This window comes from Natrix helvetica (assembly GCF_964273705.1).
Source record: "Natrix helvetica genome assembly, chromosome: 1".
Classification (NCBI taxonomy): domain Eukaryota; kingdom Metazoa; phylum Chordata; class Lepidosauria; order Squamata; family Natricidae; genus Natrix; species Natrix helvetica.
In genome coordinates this window covers 44678198-44687679 of record NC_138548.1, presented here as the reverse complement: position 1 = coordinate 44687679, position 9482 = coordinate 44678198, and the positions used below count along the sequence as shown (strand labels likewise).

The following is a 9482-nucleotide window of genomic DNA, read 5'->3' as shown; positions in this document are numbered from 1 at the left end:
TCAGTATCTGCCTGCATTCAGAATCAGTGATATTGAGACATAATTTGCAGGGCTAAGTTTTTTTCATAAATTAATCCATATGCTAAACTGTTTTGCATAATTTAATCACAGGAAAAGGCAATATGCATTTCAAAATGGGTGGAGTTTTGATTGTGCCATTGTTGCTGCCATCTTCCTTATTTTTTAATCGTATCCTGCAGACACCCCTGAAAAAGGGCAAGGAGTTTTGAAGGGGCACTGATTACTGACATATATATTCAGCCAATTCTTTGGTTTATGAGATTTCAACCGGCACAGTCTTTAAAAGACATGTTTCCCAGTAGAGACAAGAAACAACCTGAAAGAAGATGAAAAAGTAAGTCATAAAATTTGTGCTATGTACATGTCCTATAGGTGTTTTGTTCTCCCCTGGAGAACAAAATATATGCCTGATTATAGAGAGCTACCAAACTGATATCAATTATATTTTCAAAAATTATTTTACTTGTCTCTTGAGAAATATCCACAAGAAATATGGCATATGATCAATGACATAGCTATTTAATAACCCAGAAAGTTTTTGATAGGTTATCAAATTCACTAGGTTTTATAAGCTCTAAAGTAGGGCTGTCAAACTCACAGCCTACAGGCCAGATGCGCCATATGCTGGCCACGCCCACACCCAGTTTAGCGGAGGGGAAAAAGGTCATGATAAGTCACATGACGCTGCCATGATGATGCAAGTTTCACACCACTGCTCTAAAGCAGTGTTTCTCAACCTTGGCAACTTTAAGTTGAGTGGACTTCAACTTTCAGAATTCTCCAGACTGGCTTGGGAATTCTGGGAGTTGAAGTCCGCCCACCTTAAAGTTGCCAAGATTGAGAAACACTTCTGTAAAGAATGTATCCTTTATTTGATTTACATTGGCTATACTTAGTAGATGTCAAGAACCTTTCAAATCTGGAAAATAACAACTGCTCGTCACAATCTGCACTTGCAGTACTTAAGCTCTTCCATCATGATAAAGTATCTCAAAGTCAATAGTAATAAAACTGCTGATGAGGTGTAACACCATTTAGGTAGCTTCCAAATGTCCCCCAGATAGCAAAAGCTTCCCAGCCAGAATCAGCTGCCCGTCTCCATTTTCATTTCATTGTGTTATCTCTTTGGAAGCCAGGAAGTCCCCACAGGTTGGGCAGATCGTTCATCATCTTTTGTTTTCTCTTTTTAAAAATATATCATCAATAGTTGACGGGAAAGGAAGGGGAGAGAAAGTAACTTTGAAAGTTCATGAAGATATTTTTTTGGTTCAACTAAAAGCCTTTAGGGGATCCGTTGAAAAACAAAACAAAAAAATGCAGCTATACTCTCATATTATTTATGTGTTAAAACTGCCAATCAGGAAACAGTCAGCTAAAAGATTAGTTCTCCTTTTATTTGCTTGTACAGTAAAGGGGGAAAAAACGAGGCATGAAATGCTTAGTTGCAGATCTAATGCACAGCAGATGGGAATAATACATATTTATAGATACTGTTAACCACATCTCTCCCACATTATTCTGATGAAGTACATGCACACTCTTGGAAAAAAAATGAAACAGCCCATTAGAACAATTTATGAACAAAGCTTCCACTGAGGGAGCTGTACGAAGAGGTCTACAGCCGATAGAGTGCAGTCCAGCTGATACCATCTGTTTGGTGTATTTGCTGAGGATTATATTACAAGTCTTGGTAATGCCACAAATTTGACAGGGAAACTGGATTTCAGTTTCATTCTTTGTCAGTAAGATAGGTTTTTCTTGGAAGAGATTTTTCCACCATTGCAAGCAGAGTTTTTCCTCTGTGCAGAATCACCAGGAATAAACAAAGATTAAAGGGTGGGAGGCTCTAACTCCTCCACCTTAAATGTTTCCTGGAAAACACATCTATTAACTCTCTCCACTCCAGCTAGGATCATGGATGCCAATGCTACATGATTCTGAGCATCGCTGCAGTAGGAGCAGCGCCAGCCCTTATGGCTCCCAGTCAACATAGAACGAAAGCATTCATCAGGAGCCACCCTTTTTGGTAGATCCCCCCTTCAATCCACTTGCCTAGAATTAGCGGTGAAGATGCCTTTTGGACAGGTTAGAAGGATGCACACAAACGTTTCAGCACTCTAAACCAATCTTTCAAAGACATTCCATTTTGAAAAAGAAATCCAGAGGCTTGATACATGATATGACAAGTGCACAAGACATTGGCCTAAAACGTAAACTGATTGGCTGGCTTAAGTCTTATATGGTAAGTCAGCTTAGATGTGGTGACGTTTTCATGCTTCAGATGCTGCAGCCCAGCTAGCAGCGTAGGGAGAGGGGGGGGTGAGGGAGAGGGAGGGAGGGAAAGAGAGGGAGAGAGGGAGGAAGGGAGAGAGAGAGGGGGGGGAGGGAGAGGGAGAAATGTGTCTGTCCTCCCCACCCACCACCTCTTCCCCACTGCCAACAAGGCCTTATTGGACAAGGAATCTACAGTGTTCATGTAATTCCACAAGACAATGAGTAATAAAAAGATAATTTATTTGGATCTGGGAAGGAAGGAATACTTTTAATTAACCCTATGGCTCCCCCCCCTCCGCATGCCCAAACAACTGGTTGATAGGATTGCATGGTTGTTCCTGCTTAGTCCTCACTGCTGTGTGTGAAGCAGTAGGTACAAGAGAGACTCTACAAAAGCAAAAAGGTATGGCCAATAAAAACCCAGATAGCATTCCCACTCATGCGAACAAGAACCTCATTGTTCTGGCATCTGGTTTCTGGGCATCGAAGCCCTCCCCCCACTCCCTGCAGCCCAAAACACATACACCATGAAAACAAACATGAGCAGACAAGGGAGGGATTTCCTTGCTAGAGTATAGCCAGTGAAATCAATTCACAGAACTCCATTCCCAGATTTTTTTAAAAATAATGAAAGTAAGGTCGGGGTGGGGGGGGAGGAGTCAAGAAAAGAACAGGCCAGGATCTGCAGGCTTGAACTGGTGGTCCGCTTGTGGTCGAGAATTGGCAATTATGGACAGAAAACAAAGTGGATGGCCAGCTGCCTGCCTGTTCTCTGCCAACAAGCAAGGAACAAGATACCATTTGACAATATCCGAGTGTGTACTGTGCTGTCGTGGTGTAAGCCCTGCCCTGCAGCAGTGTCACAAAGCAGGCATATAACAAAAGTGCTTGCATCGGTGTGCAATTCAGCCAGTTCTATCCGGTTCGGGCAAACCAGTAGCGGTGGCAGCAGGAGGCTCCGCCCACGTCTCCGCCCAGACGTCTGCCTGGATGTCATCACATCCCATTTTTGACACTCTGCGCATGCATGGAAGGTCTTGCGCATTGGCAGAGGTTGAACATGCACTCACATTTGCGAACCGGTAGCAAAGGTAAGTTGATTTTACCCCTGGCTTGCATACCTTGTCCTGCTTTGTTAGGGACACCCCTGGCAGGTGAAGAAAGTACTGCAGGATTATGGAAGGATTGTGGAATGAAAATATGGGTGGTGTAAAAATAGCCCTGGTCAGTATGCATTACCCCGGATTTCAAGAAAGTATGGACTTCTTATGAGGAATACCCCCTGATCCAAACAGTTCAGTTTAATAGAAATGTGCAGTCAGCAGACTATAATGGCAACGTTTGCACTAAGTTTAATGGTTGGACCTTTTCTCTTTCAGATCCCTTCCCAGTTCTACAACCAAGGCAGAAATTGACAGGGCAAAGTAGACAGCAAAATACTATTCAGACATTTTCACTTACCTTGGCTAGTACAGTTAAACTAATAAGAAATGACAATAGGAGCTGAACATTCTTAGCTCTAAGAAACAGCTCAGTCCTATCATCAACTGAACTACTTGATCTCAGTGATTGCCATGGGTTGGCCCTCCACAAAAAAGCTGCTGTAGGAGGATTTTTGTGAGAAATACCAAGAGCAGAGTTTAATTCAAACAAGACTTTGCCTTTTAGCTAATATTAACCAGGAGCAACTGTATGCTGACACGGTCTTGCAAATAAAATAGTACTGGTCAGTTATTCTCTGTATAGAATGGTGGAAATGTACTTTGCAAGATTAAATCACCATCTAGGAAACATGCATGATTTAATTACTATTAGGTAGAATGTAGAGTTTCCAGTTTCCCCCCATTTATCCATAATACATGAGTGTAACAAGGCAGGCAGACCCATTTGTTTACAATACATGAGTGTGACAACATCCAGGCAGACTAGAATTCTAGGTACATTTATCTGGGAGTATCACCGAAAGCAATAGGGCATCTAAATAAACATGTATGGGGTTTTACGAGAGTATGTCCAGTGAAGTTTGCACAAAGACAATTGGCCTTATGGAACTCCAGAAACATCAGAATTGTAATTTTGAATCTTAAAACCAGGCAGAAGGGAAAACATATACCAAGAAGCAAATTTAACTCTGCTATTGTGCAGTTAAAGAGGAAATACATGGCAGGTTTTTTGGGGGGGAAAGTTTATAAGTAATTATATAATATTATTTGCCTGGCATAAATAGAGAGGCCATGTGTGTGTCTATATTACATGTAGATTGACTGTAGGCATATATCTACTTTTGATGAAGCTTGTCTTTGGGCTCAATAATGAACAGTAGTCAGGTGTCAAAAGTATGGAAATAACAGGTTCAAAGTTTCCATAAATGAAAGGATGAAGCATTTTAGAAGGAATGGGTGTCTAGCTATCAGAATTAAAGAAGGATGTCCACTTTCACTTGCCTAAGGAACTACTTATAAGCTGGTTCTCTAGGTGTGGCCAATTTTCATTATTACTCTTTGTGTTTTACCTTCAATTTGTTTGGATTCACATTTCATAACTGACATAAAGATGGTTAGATGGGCAATCTCTCATGTAAACTACTAGAATCAAACAGGTTTCTTAAAAAAATTGGACAAGATGACTCAATGGTACAGCAAAACATGTGGGAGAAGGCAGGATGCATATTAATCCTGTTATCCTTTTTTCTCTGCGTTGCAGATTTAAACAATGGTTGCCAGTTCATGTCTCATGCTGCTGCATTTGAAAGAAAAGGAGGAAATAATTTGAGTAAGGAAAGTGCATCCAAAAGGTAACATCTGAAACGAGTGTAGTGAAAATTCTGTCAACAGGCAATTAGCATGTTACTCATCCAGCACAGAGAAAAGGAGCGATAAATGGTTGGTTTGCTGCTCACCACAATTCCAGATGATTCCTGAATAAACTTAAAAGCCCAAGGCCTCATTCAAACTCCTGGAGGATCCCACCTTTTATTTTGAGAAATGCCCCCTTCACCTTTCGCTGTACTTGTGTTCTTTAACCTGCTGCAGGTCCGTGAGAAGAGGGCTTAAAGCTTGTGGAAGAGTCTTTCATAAGGGTTTTGCCAAGGGCTCTAAAGTCCAAGTAACATGGAAGCAATCCTATTCTAATGCTCAATGCTTTCAGGGTTCGCAAAGGGGTCTTCTTCTGTGTACAGTTTTTGTGCTACTTTTACATCAGCATTAGATTTCCTCATCCCAATGTTCACTGATACTGAAGAGTGCAGGCATTCCTCTAATTTATTTGAAACTAGCCGATAACCCAGTGTTGCCCAGGTATTTGTAGGGGGAAAATGTCCCGACCAAACGTAATTTCTAATGTTGGATTTTTACCTCTTACCAGAGGGAGCCCCCTTGTGGAGTACTGTAAAGCCATTGCCATGGCAACTCCACTGCACTATACAATAGAAGCCATTTTATGGCAGTACAGTAGAAGCCATTTTAAGGCACAACAGGCTGTATGTTAACAGAACACACACCCTGAGGGGCTTTAATGGTGCCTTACCCCTACAAAAAATTTTTCCAGCGGGTATGTCATCTGTGTATCAAGTTTGGTTGAAATTCCTCTAGATGTTCCAAACTTACACTAGAACATAAAAAACACACACAGCCAATATACTATATGTTTATAGGTACTGTTTTCTATTCATTTGCTGAAATTTCACAATTTGCTTTAAATAAAAATGGAGCAGTCATCAGATTTAGTGACATGGAATGTAATAAATTCTGCAACTGTCTACTGATAGCAATTCTCACAAAAGCTCTAGTCTAGATATTCAGTGTTTTTCAGTCTAGGCCTGGGTATACTTGACATGCTAATTGAATTTCTGCAAAGGCTTCTTATCCACAGCTCCCAACCAGGTTAGCACTCTTGGGACAATTTTGGATCTGTTCATACACTGTATACAATCTCCTTTTTTTTTTTGAAGAAAAGATAATATTTGAACAACAGAGTTATAAACCGTCAGGTATTTATTGAAATAAAAATAAATGCATTTTTACAATTCCCAAACATACAGTAGGTAAGCCATGTACAAAAATACCGGTTTCATTAAATGCAGCTACAGAGGATTATTATTTCTTTTTAGAAGAAAAGTGCACAACAGGCTTTGAAGAAGGAATCAGGCTGGCCTGCATTTTTATTTAGAAAGCCAGAAATGGAAGTAAAAGGCTTGCTTCACAAAATTAAGTAGGTACAGGTATAAATGGTGATAATTTGCACATGTAGAGAAAATGAAGCGGAAGTTTGGCTCATTAAAATGATCTTAATTTTCTTCAAATGCATTTCAAAACTATATCCTATGACAGTAGCGATGAAGTGATCTTTATAGCATGTTGAACAAGTTGACTCAAGATTAAAATAAATTAAAGTATTGGTAATAGGAGCACAGAATAGACAGCTTGCCCGATATCTCAGGGCATCTCCTTGCCTCTCTCTTGAGGTAAAAGAGGGAATATGCATTCTTCCTTCCACCATCTAGATTGTTTTACTGAACCATGACCTATGCAGAAAACTCCAGAACAGCAGTCTAATTTCTCCGTCTACCTGCATCTTCAATACTAGGAAATGAAACCAACTGACATTCAATTTAGCACCTATACACAGCCTGTAACACCAAGGCACTCTGAGAACTGTTGTTGGGTGTGAAGGGGCTCCAGAAATATCCAATAATTCAAACCACCCTTTCACAACCTTTTTGCAGTGTTATTGTGTGCGGAATTTTATTTTTCAGAAAAGTTGGAAGCAAGGAGAGTTAGAGCAGATCTAAAAGGTTACACTAATTATCTGGATGTGACCTGTAATAGTGATGATTCGGAAGGGTCTAGGCGGTGAAATTTTCTTTATAATATGCTGGCATCTCCAGGTCAAGATGCCAGAGACATGTTGAGCAAGATTTTTCAGGACTTTGGAGAGCTTAGAAAAAACCTCTGTATTAGGAAAACAATTTGCCTGGGAAACAATACAAGGTCTTATTCTTGTATTCTTTTTTCTATGGTTTACAATGTGGTTTTATATGTTCAAGAAATATGGGAGGCTGTTTTAAATCAAGTCTAACCTGTTAGCTCTTCTAGCTCAATATTATAATATTTGGAAACAGGTGACTACAAAGTCTGACTGGAGTAGCTTCCAGATCTGCCTGGGAGCAGAAAAACAAAGAATGCATTATCAGTTTAATTATAAATTATGAAAGTGTATACAGGCACACTATTTTCATTCTGGGACAAACAGTGATAATTTTCCTGCATTTTTCCTTTCCTTTCAGTGGTATAATCCCATTATTATACATGGAAGAGTTTCCGTGGGCATTCATTTTGCATTTGATAGTAAGAGAAAGAAACAGAACATGACTTATTACAATAAAATTACTAATGGTGAGAAACACAGTGATTTGGCTTCAGCTTCAGAGTTGCCAATCTTAACTTGAGTTACTTAAATTTAACATAAAGTTATTTTACTGTATATTGGGCAGTTCCTAGTGTAACGGTAAAGGTTCCACTTGCATATATGTGCTAGTCGTTTCCGACTCTAGGGAGCGGTGCCCATCTCCGTTTCAAAGCTGAAGAGCCAGCACTGTCCGGAGACATCTCCGTGGTCATGTGGCTGGCATGAATAAATGTCGAAGGTGCATGGAACACTGTTATCTTCCCATAAAGGTGGTCCCTATTTTTCTACTTGCGTTTTACGCTAGGTTGGCAAAAGCTGGGACAAATAATGGGAGCTCACTCCATTACGTGGTGCTAGGGATTTGAACCACCAAACTACTGGCCTTTCTGATCGACAACCTCAGCATCTTAGCCACTGAGCCACCGCGTCCCACTTGAAAAAATATCTCTTAAAAGAGCATGGGACAGTGGTTTGTGCCCTGAGTTTAACATTGCTATATGGTTTGTTTGTTTCTTTGATGGGTACTATAGTGCAATACATGAGATGTTCCTACAAGTTTCCAGAGTTTTAGAACTTACAGTCCTATTCATAATTGCATCCACGGATTTTCCATATTCATTAAATTCAGAAAGTCCTGAGTGGTAATTATGTTTAGCTGATGTACCTAAAACAAACATAAGTGCTTCCAGATGGACTACTGCTATTAAAAAGTATTTGAACATTTATTCCACCTTTCTTTTCTCAACAGTTTTTATAGTAAGAAAAAAAAGGAATTGTAGATAAATAAATGAGGGTTGCAAGCAGAAAACAAAATCATCTGGATCTCCTATAAGATTCTGTGTTAGACACATAAGACATGATCTGAAAGCACTTAAATTGCTTATGGTATCATAAAGCATATCCAAAAGATTAATTTGAGACACAATTTCATCAGATACAATAAAAAAGATCAATGCCATAATTTAGCTGTGTGACTTTAAAGATTTACATTCTTTCCCTGATTGGACACATTTTATACATTATTTTTCTAAATATATGCATTTTTATAAAATATTTTTAATAATATGCATTCTTACTGACAACTCACTTTTCAAAATTTAGCAAATTACACATTTCAAAGAATATTTGTATTTCATGTACATATTTGCTAGAAAACTATAATTATATTAGTTTGCATTAAAATAACTCACAATAGTTTCTTCTCCAGACCTATTTGAGATGCTTTGAAAATGGAAAACTTTAGACTAGGTTCTAGAATAAATGGCTAATTCTCTGTGATAGCTTCTAAGCTGTTATATCGTGAAATGCCAATCGTGAATGCAATCTTGCAAGATTAAGGGGGAAATTATAACCCACATCTTCAAATTATATCTCATATTATACATTCATTCATACATCATATATCATGAAATTTATTTCATCATTCTTTGAGGTCATTCAAATTATTTTAATTTAAAAAAGTTTACATGGATAATGTTACAGAACATCTGTAATGTAAATGAGTAAAGGATAATGGGGAAAAAATCCAAAACAAAACTAAAGAAAGCAACCAGTTTTCTGTATATATTTGAGCGAAGATCCCTGATAGTTTATTCAGTATTCAGATTAAAACATCAGGAAGCCAAAAGTGGTATAACAAAAAGATCACATCCAGTTAGATTCCAAGACAAATATATATATATGAACATATGAGAATGTGATGTTCTTTCAAAAACAAAGGCATTAGCAGAATGGGAAATTTGAATAAGCACCTTTTCTTCTTTTCTAGAAAGCGGTCTCTC

General features: G+C 38.7%; 1 protein-coding gene across 1 annotated transcript in view; it reads right to left on the bottom strand.

Moving 5' to 3' along the window:
• Nucleotides 1-232: 232 nt before the first annotated feature.
• SYNE3 (spectrin repeat containing nuclear envelope family member 3) overlaps nt 233-9482 on the bottom strand; it is a 95192-nt gene continuing 85942 nt past the window's right edge. Inside the window, exon 18 of the mRNA XM_081945532.1 lies at nt 233-337. Within this exon, the coding sequence (XP_081801658.1) occupies nt 275-337 (63 nt within the window). The 3' untranslated portion in view covers nt 233-274. The remainder of the gene's footprint in view (nt 338-9482) is intronic.